Here is a 23,546-nt window from a genome sequence, read left to right on the forward strand (position 1 = left end):
TGGCAAATTGGAGTTTAAAGTGACATCTCTCTCCTAGGACAGTGCTGTCTGTTTTATGAGATAAGTGTGAGGTTAAGATCAATCCAGCATGTCCCCTGAAGAAGTCCTTAAGTAATGCCTGACCTCTATATTTTTAAGTTCTGTCCCTCCTCAACACTGTTTTCCTTGGAATGATCCTTAAAGGCCTACGGGGCTATGCAATACTGGAAGACACCACGCTCTGCCTATCCTCTGGAAGTCACTTGCCTATGGCATGTAACAGAACAATCATATAAGTTTCATACCACACAGGAAACCCACGATTCCCTGAAATATCACCTCTGCACCCATAACATGCACATGGCCTCATCTCTTAATTCCTTGTTCAGTCCAGGCGGAAGGGTCCTAGGATCCTGGTCTCCATGTACTTAGGGAACAATGAAGATGAGACACTCACTTATTCCAGATGGCTGGGAGACCCCTGAAGAACAAAGGGAGAGAGTCAGAAATGGTCTTCCAATCTAGGGGAGGAACGACCCTCACCCGCAAGCCCACAGGCCTTATTTTAAGAAATATTTGGGCTCATCCCAAAGGAAGAATAGCTTACATATCTGCATCATAAAACAAAAAATCTCCATCCTCAGCTCTCAGCTTCCCTGCAGGAGTCCTCTGCCCTCATGGCATCAGCTACCCCCTCCTCATTTGTACGCTGTGGACTTGTAATTCTACATCTCCAATGGGATCCTCTCTCCAGGGAGCCAGCCCTCTTTCACTGCTGTCCACCTCTTATGTCTCAGTCTCACTAAACCACTTCCCATCCCGGGGCAAACATTTAGTGAGCTAGGTCCTGTGCCCTGTGCTGGTCCCAAAATATGTTTGGAACTTTCTTTCCTCCATGATGTTATTCAAGTTCTTCTCTCTACCTGGAATGACCTTCCCCTGCTACCAACTATCAAAGTCCAAGGTGACTCCTCTTTCAAGGTCTATCTACAATCCCATCTCCTCCTTCTTCAAGTCTTTTCTGATGTCTCTAACCAGATAGGCATTTGCTCCCCACTTTATGTGCCTCTCATAGCACAACACTGAGTGCCCTTTAACAACGATTGGACGACCTGCCATTCCCTCACTAGAACTGCACCAGCTCCTTAATGGTATATCCATGTCATGTCCATTTTTACATTTCCTGTAATGAGTTCTGCACAAAGGCGGCAGCTAACAAATATTTTGAGGTCCTATTGTCCATTGTAGTTTCTGCTTGGGTCTCCCATTCACAAGGGGAAGCCTAGAGTAATGGCCTGGGTTCAGAATGCTGGCTCTGCCATTTACTGACAGCTTCGATATCGGGCAAATTATTTAACCTTTGCACCTATGAGTTTTCTCCTTTGTGATAAAGGGGATAATAATAAAGTATTTCTTTTATATGGTTATAAGAGCTGAGTTAATGCTTATATAGTGGTTAGTACAGTGCCAAATTCATAGTAAGTGTCATATAAGTGTTTGTTAAGTAAATAAAATCATTGCCAAACTCGTCATTTTCCTCCTTAAAAATTACTTCTCTCGGGGGCACCTGGGTGGCTCAGTCAGTTGAGCGTCCGACTTCAGCTCAGATCATGATCTTGCAGTTTGTGAGTTCGAGCCCCGCATCGGGCTCTGTGCTGACAGCTCAGACCCTGGAGCCTGCTTCGGATTCTGTGTCTCCCTCTCTCTCTGCCCCTCCCCTGCTCACACTGTGTGTGTGTCTCTCTCTCAAAAATAAAATAAACATTAAAAAAAATTTTTTTTAATTTACTTTTCCTCACAACTTCTCCATTTCTGTAATGGCACTATTATTTTTCCCAGCTTTCCAAGTTTAAACTTTGACCCCTTTCTCCGCTTCACGACCCCTTTCCCAGCTGCCGCCCAGCTCATGATGAAGTCTTACAGATTCTGGAAAGAAACAGCATAGTTTACCTGCCTCTCCCCCAGTTTTCATGGCTTTAAGGACTTTATAGCTCCCTCCTTGATCTCTGGAACATGTATCTCTCGCCAACTCCAGTCCACTCTGAATTGTGTATGTAACGTATTTGCAAACATTCCTCTCTTCATATCATATCTCTGCACCAGTACCTACAATGGGGCCATATCACCTCCAGAACTAAGTCCATGCTCCTTCCCCTGTCTCTGGAGACCGTCTTTAATCTGGTCCTGCCCTGCTTTCCTAATCTTATCTCCCCACTATCTCTACTCCAACCACACTAATCTCCTCATGGTTCTGTAAAGACATCTTGCTTGTCCCTACTTCTGCTCACATTGTTCTTTTGGCCTAGAAGCCTTTCCCTTATCCTCCTAAATCCCAAAAACCTATTCATTCAAGACTGACCTCCAGTCCTAACTCTGTTCAGAAAATTTCAGCCCCCACTGATCTTCCTCATCTCTGAATTCTTTAGTCTATTTTCCCTTTGTGCAATTATTATATATCTTTGTTTTATGTCGCCTGCTATGGATTCATGTGAATAGGACATCCTCAACTAGCCTGGAAACCTCTCAAGGGCAAGACACATGACTACTAGACCTCTCTAGCATCCTTCAAAGAAAACAACAATAAAGGAGCTAAACTATATATCTATTAGCCACCATTTGGTGACAAACTTCCCTCTCCCTTTCTTTGGGAGGCAGGGAGTGAATGAGAATGGGGCCTCCTACCCATCTAGCTGATCTTATATGCTGTGTTCACAGATGGTGTGGCAACCCTACCTGGGGGATTTGCCATAGCCAAAAAGCCCACTCTCTCTGTTAACAAATGCCAACAATCCCTGTAATCTAGGCTGCCATATGGTTCACCCAGTCGTGTAGCAAAATTGGTTTGTATGGACAGACCAAGTAGGCCAGCCCTATGGAATGGAGGGAGGTCACCTTGAGCTAGCCCTGCCGAAAACAAGCAGGCAGAGTCCCCAAGGACAAGCCAAAGGTCAAGCAGATGCAAAACCCACATGCCCTGATGCACCTGTCAACTGAATCTACCCCTCCCCTGGAATCTAAAGACATGGGCCCAACAAGTCCCCCCCACCTCAAGACTCTTGAGACCTCCTTAGAGGAATCCACAGCTGGACAAGGGCAGAGAAGAGGTTACACTGCCTTCCCTGCATGGAGACAGCTGTCCAAAGTCAGAGTTTAACTTCTGTTTTCACAGCATCTGGTCCTGAGGGCCATTAACAGTAAAACATTTTTATCATGGAGCCAGCTGTCCTAATTTAGGAGGGGCACACCCCATTTTTGATCAACTATTTATCATTTTACCCATTTTCCTTCCTTTGTGGATTTCAAAGGCAGAAAGAGGTCAGGCCCCCATCATCTTCCTAAATTGCCCCAATCCCTCCCATCCAATTATCACAATCACAGACTCAGGGAGTCTGCTCGGATTTGATACTCAGAAAGGAATACAGGGAAGCACAGCTTCAAGAAAGAAATTCAGCGCTCCAGACATCCAGATTGTCCCTCAGTCTGGGATTTTGCTAAAATTTTCAAAGAAAGGCTATAAACCCATGCAGGATCTCGTTTGATGCCATGCCACTTACCTAGTTGGCTTGAAACACTCTCTCCTCCCCAATTCTCACAGCTGAAGAAGAAACCAACATTTGTCAGCTCAAAACAAAGCCCAGGGTGTAAGGACAGGCTGCACAAGGTCACAGAGAAAGCAGTGGGCTGAGACTGGACCTGGGAAGGCCGATTTCCAGGAAGGGCTCTCATCATTTAAAAGCAAAACGGCAACCGAAAACCTGACAATGCCTGAATAGTCTCCTCTTCTTTGACTGAGGACACAGCCCAGACTCTCCTCCTGGCCACCTGAAAGAAGCTTCTGTCGCTTCTGACAGCCTGATTTTTATGGCAGTTCTGCCACTCACTTACCACCAATCACTCTATCCACATCCTAATGTGCTAATGCCCCTGATAACCCCCATAATAGCTGCTCTGATACTCAAAGAAGAAAGCTCTGAGTATCAAGAGGACCTTGGATGTATCCTTTGTGATAAATAGGCCTTCTCTTAACTTTGGCTGATTTTGAACTGGCTCTCTTGGCTATGATCTTTGGGAATGGCACACGTAGGTACTCTGGAGTCACACAGGAGAAGAAATCATTTCTTCATATTTTCCCCTCAAGGGATATTTATGGAGATCCTGTAACATGCCGAGTTCCATGAAAGTGATAGGGATACAATGGCATACAGAACAGCCAAATTCTCCTAGCCCTGAATAATCTGAGGTGCTTAGTAATAAGCACCCTGAATAATCAAGGTGTTTCCCATTGAGGCTAATAAAACACAGACTGTAGTCCACACATCAGAGATTTGGTTTTCATTGGTATAAACAGCAGCAGCAGTAACAGTAGAGTCCAATATAGCCCTGGGTAACTAAACCAACCACCAATTTTCATCTAAAGCAGCTGCCTCAATCTGCTACTTTCGTACATCTCTGCCAACATATTGCATACCTAGGCCAATCTCCTTCCATGAACCAGACGTTTAGTCTAATTGCCAGTTCTAATCGTACAGTAGAATCCATTCTCTCTTCAAGTCATCAGGCAGTTGTTAGCGACCTAACGTAACTAAGGCACACAAAAAAAATAAGTAAAATACATCCTTTGCTGCAGTTCCATCTTACAGTCAAGAAGCACATAGTCTAGGGCCGCCTGGGTGGCTCAGTCGGTTAGGCAGCCGACTTTGGCTCGGGTCATGATCTCGTGGTCCACGGGTTTGAGCCCCGCGTCAGGTTCTGCGCTGAAGGTTCCAAGCCTAGAGCCTGCTTTGGATTCTCTCTCTGCCCCTCCCCTGCTCGTGCTCATTCTCTCTCTCTCTCTTAAAATAAATAAACATTAAAAAGAAGAAGCAGCAGCAGCAGAAGCAGAAGCTCATACGCTAGGGATCATACACAAACACCTGCTTCCCTATCTGACCATGCTAAATGAAAGAATAGACCATTACGATTAAAGAAGAGCTAACAACTGCTATAGGAACATAGAGGATGCCATGATTCATTCAGACTGAGGGGATCAGAAAAAGCTTTGAGGAGAAGTGGGCTATGAACTGAACTTGGAAGGATGAGGAGGCTAGCAACTGACTGAGAAAGAAAGGAAAAGCATACCAAGCCAGGGAAACAAAATGCACAAAAGCATTAAGGAAGAAAAATGTAAAATGTGTCCTAAATTTTCAAAACAGCACAGCCTGGCTCCAGCAAAGAGTAAGTGTGGAAGAGTGGGCTGCAGTCTTAAAGGTGAGTTGGGTCAAATTGTGGAAGGCCCTGCATGTCATGTGAAGGCGTTTTCACTTTATCCTATAAATGATAAGAGGCTGATGAAGACTTCTGGGTTGGGCAGACACAATTACTTTGCTTTAGAAAGCTAATTCCAGGAAAGATGATAGAAGAAAGACTCTGAAAATGGGGAATTCCCTTTAGCAGCTACTGTGACAGTCTAAGGGAGATACAAGTACCCAACTAGAGCATCATGAATGAAAAGACTTGTTTTGAAGAAACTTTGCAGTAGTAAAAACTGTCATGAACTTGACAATGTACTGGACATAGGGATGAAGGTAAGAAAGGAAACAAAGACAATGTTGAGGTTCCTAATGGCTTGGAAGACTAGATCGATGTTGTTATCTCAGACGGGAGTGTCTTTTACAACATAGGATATGGTAAGGGGATAATGAACTCAGTTTGAGGCATTTTGAGTAGTATCCTTTGTTAGGACCTCAGCAAAATCAAAAGCAATGTCTCAAAGAATCTTTGCAACAGACAAAAGGCCCTTAATGATCTTAAGGTCATGCCTCCCAGGTCCTTTCCAATCAAGAATAGGGATTCCACTAATCTCAAGGGTGTTGTCCCACAGCAACCCACAGGGAGCTCAAGGTAGAGACAACTCATCTTGGTAAGATTTGAGGGTGTGGCTTTTGTCTAACATAGTGAACCCTGATAAGATTCATAGGCAGACCACACATTTTTAAAAAGAAGTGTACTAGCAAGAACACTGCCTAAAAGGGGCCAAGCGCTACAAAATAAAAAGGCTTTAGACCCCCCAAACATCTACAGGTAGGAAGTAGACTGAGTGTGCTATATATAGTTTTTATTTTCTATATAGTATGATGTTTTGACATCTTAAAAAACCCTTTCTGTCTGGAGAGACTGCACCAGTCAGGGCTAGCCACTACTTAGAAATAGCAGAAGACTGTGTCAAGACTATGCCTTTGACATGCAAACTAACCACTTCAGAGCCATACTCTTCTACCTTCCCCTTAATCATCCCAGGACCAGGTACCAGGCAAGCAGGTACCACCTTTATAGCTTAGAGTCCACCGAAACTATTCAAACCAGCCAATCCTACATAGTTCACCCTGTCCTGGGTCTCTATTCCCAAGGAAATCCGAATAAAGTCTCTGGCCTAATACTTTTTGCACTTTTCTGTCTTCTGTCACCTGCCCCAATGCAGGCATTTTTTTTCTGTGACCCTATGTGGCATGTGGTGAGCCCTTCTCTAGGACCTGTGAGTATAGTAACCTTTGTCTTTTTGTGCCTCTCCTGTGTCTTCTCTTGTGGCTGCACCTGACTGACCATCACTTGAAAGAACGCTGAGTAAAGTCCTTAGTTGCAAACACGGGCCATATTTTATGGAAAAGGAAGGATAATTTAGAGGGCAAAACCAGGAGCCTATAGCGTAGAACCAAGAATAGTAGAGAATCATTCCCAGACAGTAGGACTGAGCCTGCTCACATGCCAGGCTGGATTTCAGAACTGCTAATGGACTAGTGGCTTTGGTTGCCCCCCTTCCAAATGGGAACATCTACCTTAGATAGAAGGCCAAGGAGACATGACAACTAAATGTGATGTGAGATTCTAGATTGGATCCTGGACTAGGAAAAGGCCATTAGTAATACAATTGGCAAAATTTGAATAAGGTCTATAGATTAGTTAATAGTATTGCATCTGGGGGGCCTGGGGGGCTCAGTTGGTTAAGCGTCTGACTGTTGGTTTCAGCTTAGGTCATGATCTCACATTTTGTGGGGTCGAGCCCTGCGTTGGGCTCCACTTTGACAGCATGGGGCCTGCTTGGGATTCGTTCTCTCCCTCTCTCTGACCCTCTGCTTGCTCACTTTCTCTCTTTCTCTCTCTCTCTCTCAAAATAAATAAGCTTTAAAAAATAGTATTACATCAATACTGTTGTTCATTTCCTGGTATTGATAATTTTCATGGTTGTATGATATGGGGAAGCTGGGAAAAGGAAAGTCTTTGTACTTTTTGCAACTTTCTTGCACATTTTGAATTATCTCAAAACTTAAAGTCACTTCAAAATGTTTAAGTATTACCAATTTCTAAAAAGGGGCAACTATGGCAGTTACCTTACATCAATCCCAGCATTGTATGGCGGTTTGGGGGGGGGATGGCGTAGGCAGGGGTTGAGGGCAGTCAGATAACTTGTTCCTATAGTTCACTTCTTCAAGTCAGGAGGAGCAATACTCAGGTTGTTGTACCTAAGGAACTGCTTTAGAGAAGCATCATCTGCATATACACTTGATTAAGAGGATGAGATTCTGGACCCTGAGCCCAAGTCTAAGCCTGAGTCTGGTACCATAATAGATGAGCCTTTTTGAAGGAGTAGGATTTGGGGTGAGGATGAGTGTATTTTTCATATAAATGGTTTGTGACCAGAAAGCAGACTGTAATGGTTTCAAAACATATCCACAAAGTCTTTGACAATCCTTCCACCAAGAAATAGTCTAATTCTGCTCCCCTTGAACCTGGTCAGGGCTTAGTAACTAACTCTCTTCTAACAAACAGAATGTGGCAGAAGTGACTTCTGAGGCTAGATCATAAAAGACAACTCAGCTTTTGCCTGGCCCTCTCTTGGGATGCTCCCAGGTAAGGTCCCTGGCCCATAACCCCAGCTAAGCTCCCAGATGAGAACGGCCAGCAATGGCTTCTAGACATGTCAAGAGGAAACTTTGAAGTGACCCAGTCTCAGCTACTGTCTGACTGTTCAGCCACCATGTGACCAAAAATTACATGAAAGATGCTAACCTCCTAGCTGAGCCCAGTCAATCCCCAGGACTTTGAGAAATAATGACAAAGAACTGTCGCTGTTGGAAGCCACTTCATTTTGGGGTGATTTGTTATGCAGTAATAGATACCTGAAACAATGTGCCACAGGCAGGTGGAAACTGGGACTCAGAAAAATTAAGCGACTTTCCCCAAGCTCACATAGCTAGTAAGGAACAGAGCCGGGATTTTAATAAATATCAGTCTGAATCCCAAACCGTTTTCTTTCCACTAACAACAGACGTGTCAACAACAGTAATTGCGGCTAGCCTGCATCGAAGGTTTCCTCCAAGCAGGCAATTTTCTAAGCACTTTATGTGGAGTAACTCACTGAAACCTGACCCCAATGTCACGTGGTAGGTGTTATTATTAGCCCATGTTATAGTTGGGGAACCGGGGGCAAAAAGAGGTTAATGAATTTGTCCAAAGTGATACAGCTAGTAAGTCACAGAACCAAGATTCACCCTTCAAAGTCGGCTCCGGAGCATGCAGTCTTAACCACTATGTGATATATAGTTGAAACTTCCTTTCTTTCTTTCTTTCTTTCTTTCTTTCTTTCTTTCTTTCTAATGTTTATTTTTAAGACAGAGAGCATGAGAGCAAGCTGGGTAGGGGCAGAGAGAGAGGGAGACAGAGGATCTGAAGTGGGCTCTGTGCTGACAGCAGAGAGCCCTATGCAGGGCTCAAACTCATGAACCGTGAGATCACAACCGGAGCTGAAGTCAGACGCTTAACGGACTGAGCCACCCAGGCGCCCTAATATAGTTGAAACTTTAGAACAGACTACATACATTGAGAAGAGAACCAGGGACAGCCTCTTAGGAGCTGTATCCTTATAAGACAGTCAGAAGAAGACCCCGTGATGGAAAAACATGAGAGGGATGTAAGAGGGGAAGGAACCAAACACTATGTGTACAACATCACTGGAGGAACCCATGGCAGGGTCCACAAAGCAGCCTCAGTCTTTAAAGGTGAATGGGTCAATAGCAATCCAGCCATGACCCCTTCCCCAAATTCACAGTTGTCAGTAACAAACTCTTCCAAAGCAAGTGATCTTTGAACTGTAGAAGAGAGAGTAACATTCACCCTCTGAGACGGGAACAGAAGCAGCACTATTGCCCTTTTCTACTTTGCTCTTACAATGACAACATTCACCCTTCCTCTGGACTGACTAGGTGGTTACTTAACTTCAGAGATGAGAAAAGTCAACTTGTGTACTCACTTTTAAAAAAATATGGTTTGTGAACTTGGCCCAGTGAAGACCATCAAACCAACTAGGACCTTTTAAGCACTTGATGTGATTGATTCCTTCACAGACTGAATCTAAAAGCAATGCCTTTAACCTTTACTTCTGTACAGTAAGCTCTGGGCCTGAGGCTCATTCACCAGAGGCCCTGAGGCTGTGATACCACACAGAAGAATCAAGGAGCCCATGTTCAGTGTGGGCAAAGTAGAAGTGGGGGGGTGTGGCAGTGGGAACTGGCAGACGTGAAAACAATATTCCCAGGGGAACTAGTCTCAGCTCCAGCTCCCATTTGCCCTTTCAGTTAGATGGGAGCATAACACGCACAGCAGAAACCTACTCAGATAATTTACATAATGAGAAACAAAGACAGGAAGCCCCTCCCAATCTGGGGGCCCTCCATGTGCCTCCTTCAACCTACACATTAGATTCTTTCCCGTTGGCAAGAAGTTTCTCTCAGAGGTGGTAATGTTTTGCTTGGGCCACAGCATGACTACCTGGCTCCACATCCTAGGTTCTTCTCAGTATTGGCCTGAATCATTTGGGCCGAGCCCTGGGAGTGCCATCTTCAAGGATGACTGTCAGTACTTGGCCAAGACACCTTAACATACACGTTACTAGGAGGCCCCATGCGTGTCACTAGCCTTTTTGGAAAAAGCATTCCCTTTTGAAAATGACACTTGCAAGTATGGGAGAGGCTTTCTTGGAAAAACCCCATGTTTTGTCCAAAAGAACTGGACCTGAAACTCCACCAGATTTGTCATATGTGATTCCTCCCTCACCGGTCCCTATCCCAGGCCTTGTTCATTATCTTCTCATTAGGTCCATCAGTCCTAACGTCCAAGAAAGCATTGGAAAGTTTGCACTAGAAATTTCTGGCAACTTCTCTGGTTCTTGGGAATGGGGGCTGAGGAGTGGCACTTACAATGATGACAAAAGCAGGTGTGACAGCAGACCCAAGCAAGGAGCACCAAGGGCTCTCAGAAGCAAGGAGCACCAACAGGTTCTCAGAAATGAACCCACATGAATGGACTAGGAAAAGGAAACCAACTAAGAGGAAGCTGCCTTTGGAAGCCCCAGTGTCCTTTGAAAGAAGCTCTTCCCTTGTGGGCTTTAGTTTCACTCTGTGACAATTGGATCATGTTGTGGGCTGAGACTTGTTTCTTCCTTTTTAAAAATTCTTCTTTTTATTATTTTCCCTCTGAAATCCAATCAACCAATGACAATACTGGGAAAGTTGCACTGGATACAGCCTTGCTATTCTTTTTCTCATTCTGTGATAGGAAGTGAGACATGACAGAGCTCCTTAATTTATCTGTTCCATCCTGACTGGTAAATAAACTCTCCTCTCTGAAGCCAAACTTATTCCAAAAGAGAGTCATCAATCAGGCAGTGCTTGTGATATTCATCACTGGCCTAAGCAACTGTGGTGAGGTACTCTGCTGAGATTATACTTATGGCCACAGGTACCAGTGGGAGGGATTGACTTGAGGAAGCTGCGTCCCATAGCCCTGTGCAAAGTGATGACTAGTAATCCTTAGGCACTCTGAGCTAGAAGAGAAAAACCCTCTTGAGACCCACCCCAACCCCCCGCCCAAAACATCAGCCAAGCAGATGTGGAAAAAAATGCCTCATTTCAAGGAAATGGTAAAGGATGAACATGCCAGCAGGGCTCCTGGGTGGCTCAGTCGGTTGAGTGTCTGACTTTGGCTCAGATCATGATCTCATGGTTGGTGAGTTTGAGCCCCACATTGGGCTCTGTGCTGACAGTGCAGACAGAGCCTGCTTGGGATCCTCTGTCTCCCTCTCTCTGCCCCTTCCCTGCTCATGCTTGTGCTCACGCGCACTCTCTCTCTGTCTCAAGCTAAATAAATAAACTGAAAAAAAAAAAAAAAAAAAAGGATGAACATGCCAAAGAGAGACATGAAGAAACACTGAGTTTCCCCTCCCTGACCTTTTAGCAAACAACTGTGATCTAAGAACCAGTCCTAGCCTTCAGAAGCCCTCAAGCTGCCTACTAGGCAGCGAGGTACAACAACTTGTAATTTGTGGTCTCTGCTTACTACAGATGACACCTGGTCGTGCCTCTTACTTCTTAAAATATTCAGCCTGAAGCATGAACATGTCAAAGTAACTGAGTGCAACTGGACATTCCAGTGAGAAACCCAAGTGGGGAACATCCTAAAAAGTCATATGGCAAGTGAAACTGGAGAATTTTTTTGCAGAATGCCAACTAACCAAAAGACAGAAAGGAAACACAAGCCAAAATATTAACACGTGTGAGGAAAACCACCTAGTCATAATTCTAAAACTCAAGAAAAGAGAATTACCTGCAAGAAAATGAAGATGCTATAGATTACAAAGGGGAAGAAAAGTGAACAGAAATATAACTGAGAACCCAAATTCTGCCCTTTATCAAAATGTCTGAAAATACTTTCTATGATTGGTCTAGTCTGAGTTGTCATTTGAAGAACCTTGAAATTTGTCTAGGGCAAAAGTGGCCCGTAGAGAAAGCAAAAAGGATCCACTCACTCCCTTCTTTCTTGGCAATAGCCATTAATCAAATATTTGTCATATGTTAACTTACTTCCCCCAAAGATTTTACAATCAGGTGAAGTAGATAAGATACTGACCCATCAAAAGGTAATTAACAATGCATGGCATTAAATGATACGTGTCATATGCATGGCACAGGTCATAAATACTAAAACTCTAAGAAAATAATAAGGAATACTTGAGGTTGGGGATGTGTGGTCAGCCCAGGATCTGAGGGTTAATAATAGCCAAAAAATATTTAGAAGGAAGAAGGCAAGGTGAGGAATCTTTGTCCTACAAACATTTAAGGATCTACGATTCATACTTTCATCAGGTTCCGCACGTTAATCAATTAAGGAAAATTAAACCCCCAAAACTCCAAAAATGCCCCCTGTTACATGACCACACCTGGGCAGCCCCTAGATCCACACCAACTCAGTGCAGAAACAAGGAAAGACAGAATATGAATAGTGTAGTGTGAAAGCATCCCCAATGCTGGAAGCCCCCAAATCAAAGCAGGATGAGTCAGGGATCTGCTCTTTTGGGGCGGGGAAAAAAGAAAAGACACTGTCAGCCATTTTCCAGGGACTTTCAGCAGCTCCTCCTAATAACAGCTAAAACCAGTGATAGTCAAAGAGCAGGCCTGGCAGGACTCCAGAACCTGGACCCCACAAGCATGTTGAGATTTTGAAATGCACATTTTGGAGTATGGATCTTAGTCATAGCCATCCTATTTGTGAAACAGAGAAAAGCAGTATCTATCTGTGGGCTTCTCAGAATATTGATCAACAGAGAGCCATGGATACATCAAGACTGATAGGACCTCCGTAGAACCAGCATGAACTTCCCTACAGAGAGACCACACACATAATCCCTTCTCTTCTCATCACCTCAACCAGCCCTACCCAGTGACTCTGTATTGAGATAAATAGGGACATCTGGGTTAAAAATACAGTGGTTGGTGAAAATCTCCCCCTTGCCTGCCTGCAGTCTGCTTCTAGAACTTAAAATTTTCACTTATTAGTTGTCCTGCTCACATTGATCTCATAAGATTTAGTTAATAATTAATATTTTTTAACATTTATTATCGGGTGCTGTGCTAATCATTCTACACGTATTATCTCATTTAATACAGCTATCCTATTAAGTGCTAGCACTATCCCCATTTTATAGGAAAGTAATTTGCCCAACATCACTGAGTTCGAAAATGTAGAAGACGGTTTCCAAACCCAGGTCTGTTTGGCTGTAAAGCCCAAATTCTTAGTCATTATACCATACTTGGTAGAATTTTTATTTTTTTAAAGGAAGGGCATCTATGAAAAACTTTCAGCTAACATCATACTTAATGGTGAAGGTCTGAATGCTTTCCACCACGACTAGAACAAAGATGTTTGTTCTCACCACTTGTATTCAACATTGTCCTTGGCAGTGCTAGCCGGTGGAATAAGGAAAGAAAAAGAAATAAAGGCAAACAGGTTAGAAAGTAAAAAGTAAAACTGTCTTTTCTTCACTGACAACATAGTCATGTACACAGAGAAAACTCCTTAAGAAGTCTACCCAAAAAAGTTACTAGGAATAATAAGTGAATTTATTAAGGTCACAGGATACGAAGTCCAGATTTTAAAAACTATCATCCTGTATGCTAGCAATTAATAACTGGAAAACAAAATTAAACAAAAATACCCTTCACAGTAGCATCCAGAAAACCTGAAATACTTAGGGATAAATTTAACAAAATACGTGCAAGACCCATTCACCGATGACCACAAAACATTACTGAACTGCTCTTAACGTTCAAATACTACTTGCGTGATTGCAAATAAAGTCTTCAGCCTAGCATTCAAAACAGGTGAAAATGTGACCCTCATCTACCTCTCCAGACCCTTTCTCCCATTCTCCTTTTCATTCTGGTTATTTTGCATACTACAAATATGCCCCTCTGCTGAAGAGAATGGTGGCTCTCTCTGCATGAAATCCATGTAGTCAATCAATTGGTCTCTATCTCTAAACCACCCCTACCTCAACTATCCCTGGCTGTTAGAATCCCATCTCAAACTACTTCTCCAAGAAACTTTCTTGAATCCTCTAACTGAATATGATCTTCTTTTCCTCTCAGATGCTTCCCCTGCTCCCAAAAGCACTACGCTGGTATCTTACGGCATTTATCATATTCTGGATTGAACTGCTGCTCTATCTTTGTACTTCCAGACTGTAAACTCCTTGATGACAGGAACTGTGTCTGATATAACTACCCAGAAAATACCTAGTTCTTTACACAGAGCACACCTGTAAGTATTTGTTGAAGCAAGCATTTGAAAGATGGAATTGAAACCAAGCTCTCTTAGTAATACAACCTCAGGAATACCAAAATGCATCACTGTCACAATAGAATTAATGATGTCCTGACTGTCCCGGGGACTGAACCAGGTATTTAGCCATGGGGTGACTTTCCTCTCACTCAGTTCCGAGGAATGTGAGCTCAGTTTGTCTTCTGTTAGTCGGACCAATAGCAAGATCAAGACCAAGTAAAACATCCTAGCCTAGAGGACAAAGACAGATCCTCAGTCTGAATAAACAGATCAGTGAGGGAAAAGAGGAGGGGGAAGCCGATGTCATCAGCACAAGGCAGGAAATCTATGAAGACAAAAGAGAAGCACTAAAGATTCTGTTTCTGAAAAAAGGATAAAAAGCGACCTGAACGTCACATCTTGGGGGGCTGTGTTGCTGTAGTATACGGAAGTCTCTAGGATACCTGTGCCTCTGCCACTCTGGACACATCTGCAAGGGTAAATGGACTATTAACTGCCTCCAGACCACCCCAGGAGGCAAGCAGCATGGCCAGGTCCTGAGCAGAGGCACAGGGAGGAGCTAACAGGCTCTGTCCCAGAGAAGGTCCCTGGAGAGGTAACTTGGCTCTCACTGCAAGTACAGAGTGGGAAGGGAATGTTACTGTACAATGGAGCTCATATACCACACTTGGCTAGAGGCAACTCGCCAGAGAAAGAAGGCTCCTTAACTGAGCGTCATTTATAATTATCGAAAAACATCACAGCTGATTAACAGCAAATGCTCTTAGTCAACATGAATCTCTGTCTTTTGACCCCAGATTGGCAAGAGCTCCGAGCTCTTTGCCTGAGTACAGCATGTCCTCTTTCAAGTCATCTTGATGCCTTTTAGTCACCCTCCAGGCTCCTACAGTTGCCATAGCTTAACATGGAGCTCTACTTCACAAAGATTTACCTGTGTGCACTGATGTTTTTAAAGGAGGCTAATCTCACAGACTTGTCATAATTTAGCACTTCCACCGGTTAATTCACTCACTTTCCCCAGTTTTCTAGCGTGTTGCCTATATCATCTCTTGAAATTCATAAACTGACTTTATTTATAAGCGCTAATTCCAATAAGTGAGTAGGAGGGGAAGATTAATTCACTAGAAACAAGACAAAAATCCCCATTTCACATACCTTTGAAAATCTGGGGGGAGGTTTTTACTTTTGGTTCAAATTATACTGCCACCACTTCAGACCTTGAAAAGAAAGACCCCAGAACAAGTTGTTGAAGACTGCACAGGGGAAACTTCATTGATATTAACATTCCTTTTCCAAATCAATGTGCGGAATTACCAAATGCCACTAAGCCAGAAGGATTGAGAGGGTTAAAAACTTCCACTGTTGGATTTCCATATTTGTTTTTTGCTTACGTATTCGAGTGGCAATTCCCCGATGCTCTGAAATCTCAACACCACATTCAAATTGGTTATCTTAAACGTACTTCAAAATAGTATTCAAGTGGCTAGTCCTAGAATTTACCAATTGTACAGGAATACAGCAAAATCAAACTCTTCATCAACAGCTGAAGTCTTCGACTTGGCTTCCAAATGAAAATCAAAGCAATCATGCACTGTAGAGTTTTCTCTTTCCACATATGGAATCATGTGATTTCTCACACGGATTCTGTTGTGAGATTATCAAGAGTGTGAAACAGTAGGAATTGCTGTACCGGCAGAGCTATGGCCCTAAAGCTCAGTGGCAAATCTTTGCATCTCTCCTTTGAGCGTCCCAATTAAGATTCATCACAAAATTCACTGTCACAGAAAACTTCTTAAAGGCAAAGTATCTGGAAAACAATTTGGGATTTTCATTCCTGACCCAAGGGTTATATTTGCGAGGTAGGGTGGTGAATATATATATATATATATATATATATATATATATATATATAGCTTGGGAAGAAGTTCCCATAATACTGACTCACTGGCAAAATTAACATTCTCCATCTTTTAAGAGAAAAACATGGCTTCTTTGACAAACATTTTACTTTTAGAGAAGTACACATTTCAAGAATTTGTCATTTTTCAATTGCCTTAGGAACAGGTAGCTTAGAGGGAGACTTTTCACCACGTATTTTTTTTTTTTTTAAAAGCCCAACATGGGCCTTGAACTCACAATCCTGAGATCAAGACCTGAGCTGAGATTAAGCGTCAGACACCAGGCATCCCATTCACCATATATTTGTATGTACTTTCTGGAATAAGGCATATAAATATTTTACATACTCAAAAAGCTAAATACAATTTTATAAGGAAAAAAGCTATTGATGCACTCACTATTAGGAAATAAAATGAAAATGTCCTAGATAATAAAAGACGGTAAAGAGGATTGGAACCAAGAAGTGAGTCACCTAGTTAGTTAATCCGCCACCCTCTCTAGTTCCCAAGATATTTGTTAACTCAAACTGTTAGTTGTTTTATTTTAGTTGTTTTATTTTCATTTAAACATGAGGGTGAGGGAGTGGTAATCTATTCTCCAAAAAGAAAAAAAAAGAGGGTCCTCTCCAGCAAGACCTTTATTCTTGACACTGCTCAAATCCCATTAACACTAATCAGCACAGTGATTAAGCACATTGTGGTTAAGTACTCTAGTTGATAACTACTCCTTTGGAAAAAAGGTTCCCATAGCGACAGGTAAAGGCTATCATCAAATTCAGCTTTTGAGACTTGGTGTCACAGATCAGAGTTAAGATTGTTTTAGTATTAATCTGGAGGCTTGCTTTTTTAACTTCACTTGACTTCGTTCATTCAAAAGACCCTCAGGAGAGTCCCTCTATAAACCAGCACAGTACCAACATCAGGGACCAGGAGAGGTAGGAGAAGGACCTCAAAGATAAAATATGATTCCCACCGCCAAGAATTACAAACTGCTATGGAAAGCAGCCACTGAAAGAACGAAAGACTTTATGATAATAATGCTACCCCTAAATCTATAACCAAGCCTTGTCCTTACCACCATGGATGGTCAGTTTCTAGTCTAGTTTCACTTTCCCATCTTCAAGCTGCAGCACAGCTGGGTTTCCAGCTGGCTGGGGAAGAAAAGATTCTTTAAATAAACAGCATTTTAAAAATATGCAGTCACTTTTGCTTTACCAAATTTTGTGAACCACCTTCCCCTAACATGTGAATCTGGATGTCAAATTAATTAAAAACTATTTGAAAGAATGTAAAGTGCTCCAGGAATACACCTTTTCCATCTTTAAATTTTTTTTTTTCAACGTTTATTTTATTTTTGGGACAGAGAGAGACAGAGCATGAACGGGGGAGGGGCAGAGAGAGAGGCAGACACAGAATCGGAAACAGGCTCCAGGCTCTGAGCCATCAGCCCAGAGCCCGACGCGGGGCTCGAACTCACAGACCGCGAGATCGTGACCTGGCTGAAGTCGGACGCTTAACCGACTGCGCCACCCAGGCGCCCCTGCCTTTTCCATCTTTAACAACAAAGAACACTATACATTGGAAGAAAACTGCAAGTCAGAAAGTTCCAAAGGAAGAATGATCTTTTTTTTTTTTTTTTTTTTTGGTAACACATCGGCTGTGTCTATTCAACAAGGAAACAGCTTAAGAGCATACACATAGGAAAACAACAAGATAGGGTGTGATTATACCAAAATATATGCAACCATTGTTAAAAATGCAGGCCCGTTTGCAGAACAGGATGCCTTGTACAGAGTTGCTAATCTCTAAGACTTCTTTCTAACTCTTTTTCATCTCCTTTCCACAGAAGGCATAGAAAACACCTCATGTATGCAATCTTAGAAATGCAAAGATTTTACTCAACTCTTTACCACCAGAGGTAGTAATTTTGGATGAATGATACACATGAGATCTATAAAAATACCCCTCTGACACATACTGTTATTGCAGCCAGATTTCACATGCTTCAAATCGATATTCTACAGTTGCGGTGAAATTAGCCATTATGAGGACCTTCTAGAAAGGGTCCAGTATGACCCCTCACTGATGCTACTGAGACATTTGCTAACTTTTAAGCTCAGTATCACTCTATATGGTATATTATCCCAAAGTCCTGGCCCACCAAAACACACCTTTCCAGATGATCTCCCCAGGAACCGTACCTCTCTGAATCCAGACACATTCAGAGCTGGAACTGGCTAAACAAAGTAACAATTCAACCACAGTTGCTCAATATAACGGCCATGATGACAGTTTCTGAGTGCCAGTTTCCCTATTTTGCAATGGGCAGATCTGCTCCAAGGAGAAAATGTTCCCAATGACCCTGTGGCCTAGAGGGCTTTCTTTAGAGACAGAAAACAGAAAATGAATTTGTTAGTTATTTCCTGCTGAACACAAGGAAGGTGTTGTGGTTAGTTAGGATGATTTTGTTTCCTTATTTAATATACCATCACCAGTGCACGCTTTCTGCTTTCTTTAACCCCGCAGTCGAAAATAGGAAAATGTAGTCTATGCTCTTCTGCCACACGATCACCAGTTCCACAAGTTTCCTCTCGCAAATATGTCCTTTAATTTCTAATCCCCTTGTATAAAGCCCCCCTCCTGAACTGACCCAGATCTATATGTTATCAACTCAAAGCAAAAATATTTGCATTTCTGAAGTGTTTACTTCCATGCTCATTCCTGCTCCTTGACAATTTGCAGTGTGGGAGAGCCTTCTCCTTAGCACGGATTGCAGTATCTTCCGGGCACTATACTACCCATGCCATTTCAGTCATATGAGGCGATCATAAGCTCAAAGCAGACAACATTTCTGACCTCCAAATCCTTCCTGATCACACATTCAACTATTCAACTATTAAACTCTCACTAAAACGAACAAGGCATAATTGTCAGGAGGGAAGGAGTAAAGGAGGAGGAGGAAGACAGGGGATTACCTGACAATCACCATTGGGTCTCAGTGGACCAGACTAGGGATTATGTGGTGATGTGCCCCGTGCATATTCAGGAGCAACTCACCGAAAACCAAAACAGAAGCTGTCCTTGGACAAGGTTCAATAAATGTTTTTACTATCTATTTCCCACTGCACAATACAGATCCACAGCTCCCCACGGGGTCTCAGATAAAATACTTAACAATAAAAAATTAGACATTCTTAACTGGTCTCAACTTGTCATCATAAAACATTTAAGACATTAAAGAGCAGTCAACAATATTCCTCAGAACAATGTCAGAGAGAGAAACTGCTGTTACCACCAAAGTTTTTCCCTCCTTATTAAGATACTTCAAGATTCTTCTGATCAAAGTGATCACTGTTCAACATAATGCCTAGATATACTACCACCACTAAATTAAAATTTGTCTCCTGAAGGACGGCGGCGGGGGCGGGGGGGGGGGGGGTTGGTAAGAGGAGGAAAGCTTCCAAAAGTCAAAGGCATTGATCTAGAAAGATAAGGGCAGCAAAACCTCCTATGAGCTGTTACACATTCTTTGCTTCTCAAAGCCTATCTAGAACCAATTGGTAAACTGGTAAACAAACCAACTTCGATGGCCATCCAGGACATCTGTCACAATTCAGTGATTACACAGCTCAGAGTCACACAGCAAGCACCAAATTCAGCCTTACTTGGGACAAAATGAAACCCCAATATGAATAAGCACAAGATAAGCTAACACCAAATACTCCAGTATGGGGCCGATTTGGTTTGAAATACCTTACTGAGAAGTATTGGGTGCAGGGATAAGAAACAAAAGCTCTTAAACTGATATTTCTTTGACTTTTGTCATGGGAGACCTCCACTCCCACCTACAGAGACCTACAGATTTCAGTGTTTTGTTTCCAGTCACCTGCGTTCCTGTGCAGCGCCCAAAACCATGAAGATGAGAGACGCAGTCAACACATCCTGCCAGTAAGATGTCAGAGCTTGAACTTACAGCATTCAGCAGAAGTTACTCTCTTTCACTGTCATCACCATCAACAGACCTAGTGAAATCTCCCAGAAACAGCCAAGAGAGGTGTCTGCTCGATGGTCCTGGACGTTAAGAGAAAGCATGCTAACTGCTTAGCAAAGACGGGCAATCACAATGGAGAAAACACCCGAGCCACATGGAGGACGGAAAACAGTAGCATAAAAAGTCCAACTCTGTCTGCGCCAGCGGTGTGGATGAGCAGAACCCGGAGCCCAGGAGAGGAAGGAGGGGGCGGGGGCCATCATTCCCTAGGAGAACTTGTAAGCGGAGGCCTTCACAAGCTGGGAGTCTGCCCGGCTGCTCCTGCAGACCCTCTCCAGCCTGAGCAAGGCAGGCCCATGGGAGCAGAGCGGGCAAGGCCTCCGAGGGTCACTCCTGACTCACTGAGCCTCGGGCCAGCACCGCCCGGACTTCTCCGTTTTTCCTGCCGCTACTGGGCTATGATGGCAGCTTTCCAGCTCCACTTGCCATACATCAGCCGCAGATCGCTGCTGGCACAGGCCAGCGCCTTCCCCCGCCCCCCACCCCTGGCACACTTTGAGCCCGATCCTCCTTCTCCCCAACCCCAACCCCCTCACCCACCCGTGCCAGGCGCCCTGCCCAGGGGCGGCCCCACCCCCCAGCAGCCCGCCGCTGCCAGGCCTGGGCACCTGCAGCACCTCTCCGCCCCACCCCCATTCTCTACCACCTCTCCCCTCCCCCCTTTCTCTAGCAGAGGGAGGGGGCGACTCACCGCAGTCAGTGCACAGGATCTTGCCCACCTCTTTCTTGAGGTTTTTGCCGTTGGTGTCGATGGGGGCAAAGGCCGTCTTAAACACTAAGGGCTGCTCCGTGGGCTCCAGGAAAAAGATGTAGCGCTGGTTCCTTTCGAGCGGCGCACAGGAGCCCACGCTGATCACCTGCTCGCGCTGCAGACCCCCGCTCCGGAGCGGCCACTTGTCCAGCACCTTTACCAGCGCCACCCGACCCGAGGCAGGCGGCTCTCGGGTGCTGTTGGAGCTGGAGCCGCCGGCCGGGGCTAACCCCTGTACCTTGCCCTCCACCACCACGGGTGCCTTATACGCCTGGTCCTGCACCGACTTGAGGCTAGGCGAGTAGCAGGCGAGCGACACACCGAAGAGCAGCATGGAGAAGCCGGGGGCCGGGTCGCGCCTCATGCCGCCGGCGGCTGCGGCTCGAGAGCGGGCGGCGGCTCTCCGGGCTGCGGGGCTGCGGGGCTGCGGCTGTTGCGGCGGCCGCGGCTCTGGGGGCGCAGCGGGACGGGAGATGCTGCTGTTGCTGCTGCTGCTCCTGCTGCTGCTCTCGCTGCTGCTGCTGCTGCTGCTGCTCCTCTCGCTGCTGCCGCTGCTGCTGCTGCTGCTGCCGCTGCTGCTGCTGCTGTCGCTGTAGCTGCTGCACCGAGCCTTCTCCAGTGGCGGCGGCGGCAGCGCTGAGCAGCAAACCTGCCGCATCTGGCCAGGCCATTTGGGGGGCTCCGCCGCTCCGCCGCCGCCGCCTTGGGAGGGGAAACAGAGCCCGCTAGAAAACCGGAAACAGCGTAACGTTAGCGCCTCGTAGCCCTCCACCGGCAGCCCGGGGAGGCGGCCCAGCTAGGGCAGGGGGCAGGCGGCAAGCGGGCCGCGATGCGCAGCGCGGAGCCGCGCGGCGCTCCCACCCTGCGCGCCAGGACCTGGAGGAGGATGCGGAGAATAGGACGCCCGCCCACTTGCTCTCTCGCGCCCCCTCTACCCCCGGACCGAGTGAGGAGCGCGGCTTCTGCAGGGGAAGCTTGGGACTGCACTGCCTTAGCGCCCGGCTTCGGGGCCCGCAGGGAAGCGGGAGGAATCGCGCTACCTTAGCTCTTGGGATTTATGGGCAGGACAGTAGGGCAGTGTGTGACGAGAGGACGGAGTAGAGATAAGGGATTCTGACACCGTCCTATGAAAGTGGGAGTGGGACACAGGGTGTGCCCCTGCCTTTTGGCCATCAGCTGGAGCAGCCAGGGAGATTTCCACGCGAGGTGTGGCGGGCCAGCCCTCCACCTCCTGGGTTGTCCCCTTCCTTGGCAGGACCCTAGAGGCCGGCCCCTAGTCGACCCCACGTGTTCGGGCCCTGCCAACACCTAGTGAGCTCTAGAGGTATGAATTGAGGTGGGGAAGGATTCCAGTCCCATCATTTTTGGAAAGAGTTAGGGCTACGTGGAGTCTTGTCTCGGCATCGAGGACACCTAAACGCCACCAGGGTGGTGGCTGGGAGTGGGTCCATTCCCAAGACTCTGGGCTTTCTGCAGCTGCTAGACAGGGCCAGGCGCTGCACAACCTCATCTTCTTTTAAAAAGCTGTTCCCTAAGGGAGGTAGGGGGCTTCTCGGGAGCCAGCTTGAGAGCCAGAGCCTGTCAGGGCCAGAGGCTGGCTGCTCCATAGGAAAAGGTTTCTTTGTAGAAGTCTGATGCTTGCAAGAGGCAGAAGGGTTTGGTCCACTGGAGCCGGCATCTGATTTAAAAAAGCAAATCCAGGATCCATTCTACTCCTATCAATAAGGATCTAGTTTTCAATACCCAGCTTATTCTTATATCCTTGAAGGATGTGGAACTCAGGAATTCTACTCAGGTCTTAGAGAATTTTACCCCTGCCTGGGCCCCGCAGGAATCCAGCCCAGGGATGTCTGGCTTAGGCTTGGACGGCTATTCTGGAAAGGAAGGATGGAGCTAAACCTTCCCTAGCTGTCGAAGAGACACCTCAAACTTAACATATCCAAAGCCAACAGTGTTATTTCTCCCACCCCACTCCAAACTCGCTATAGTTGTCAATAGCAGTATTTTATACTTGGCCACCTGGTCCCTTCAAATAAGTCCCGTGGTCTCCCCTTATTTTCCCTCATCCAATCAATCACCAAGTCCTTCTGCTCTACCTTTTAAAAAATCTCCAGTGTATCCTCTCCAGCCCTGCTGTGAATGCCTGAGGTCCAAGTGCTCATCATCTCTCACCTCGGCTACCACCACACTTCCTAACTAGTCTCTGCACCCTTTGCCCCATCGCCCTCCTCCAGTGCTACCACCGTCAGAGTCACCCTTCTAAAGATGAAATGTAGATATGAGTTGGCCATGCCACTGCTCGGAGGAATCAAGTTCACAGATTCTTCAGCATGACTCTTCATGGGCTCCCTCTAACTAACCAGCTCCATACGCTGGGAGCCAACCCACCACCCCAGGAATCCTCAGCACAGCATGCTGTTTCTTGCTGTGCTTCCACAGATAATGTCTCTTGTGTCCAGAAGCCTTACCTCAACCTTGTCCATCTGGGAAAACTATTCTTTCCCCAAGGCCCAGCTCAGCATTATACCTCATCTCCCCCTTCCTCACATCTACCTCCATCCCCAGAACCATACACATAACATGATGGAATTAATCCCTTCCTCTTTCGTGTAACCATGGGCCTCATACATATTACTGGATGGCACCGACCTATACTAAAAGCAGCTGTTAGTGGGTTTGCATTAGACCCATTAGACCAGGCACCTTAACGGCAGGGACT

General features: G+C 45.3%; 1 protein-coding gene across 4 annotated transcripts in view; it reads right to left on the reverse strand.

Annotated features, from left to right (window-relative positions):
* The window catches only part of NRG2 (neuregulin 2), a 185,888-nt gene extending 164,185 nt beyond the window's left edge, over nucleotides 1–21,703 (reverse strand). For 3 of the 4 annotated variants that reach the window (XM_043575056.1, XM_043574884.1, XM_043574964.1), the window contains exon 1: nucleotides 20,768–21,701. In XM_043575056.1, coding sequence (XP_043430991.1) covers nucleotides 20,768–21,485 — 718 coding nt within the window. In that variant the 5' untranslated portion in view covers nucleotides 21,486–21,701. Of the gene's footprint in view, nucleotides 1–20,767 lie in introns of all 4 variants that reach the window. The other variant, XM_043575137.1, reaches the window with a different exon arrangement.
* Nucleotides 21,704–23,546: the final 1,843 nt, after the last annotated feature.

The sequence above is a fragment of the Prionailurus bengalensis genome, chromosome A1, assembly GCF_016509475.1.
Source record: "Prionailurus bengalensis isolate Pbe53 chromosome A1, Fcat_Pben_1.1_paternal_pri, whole genome shotgun sequence".
NCBI classification, from domain to species: domain Eukaryota; kingdom Metazoa; phylum Chordata; class Mammalia; order Carnivora; family Felidae; genus Prionailurus; species Prionailurus bengalensis.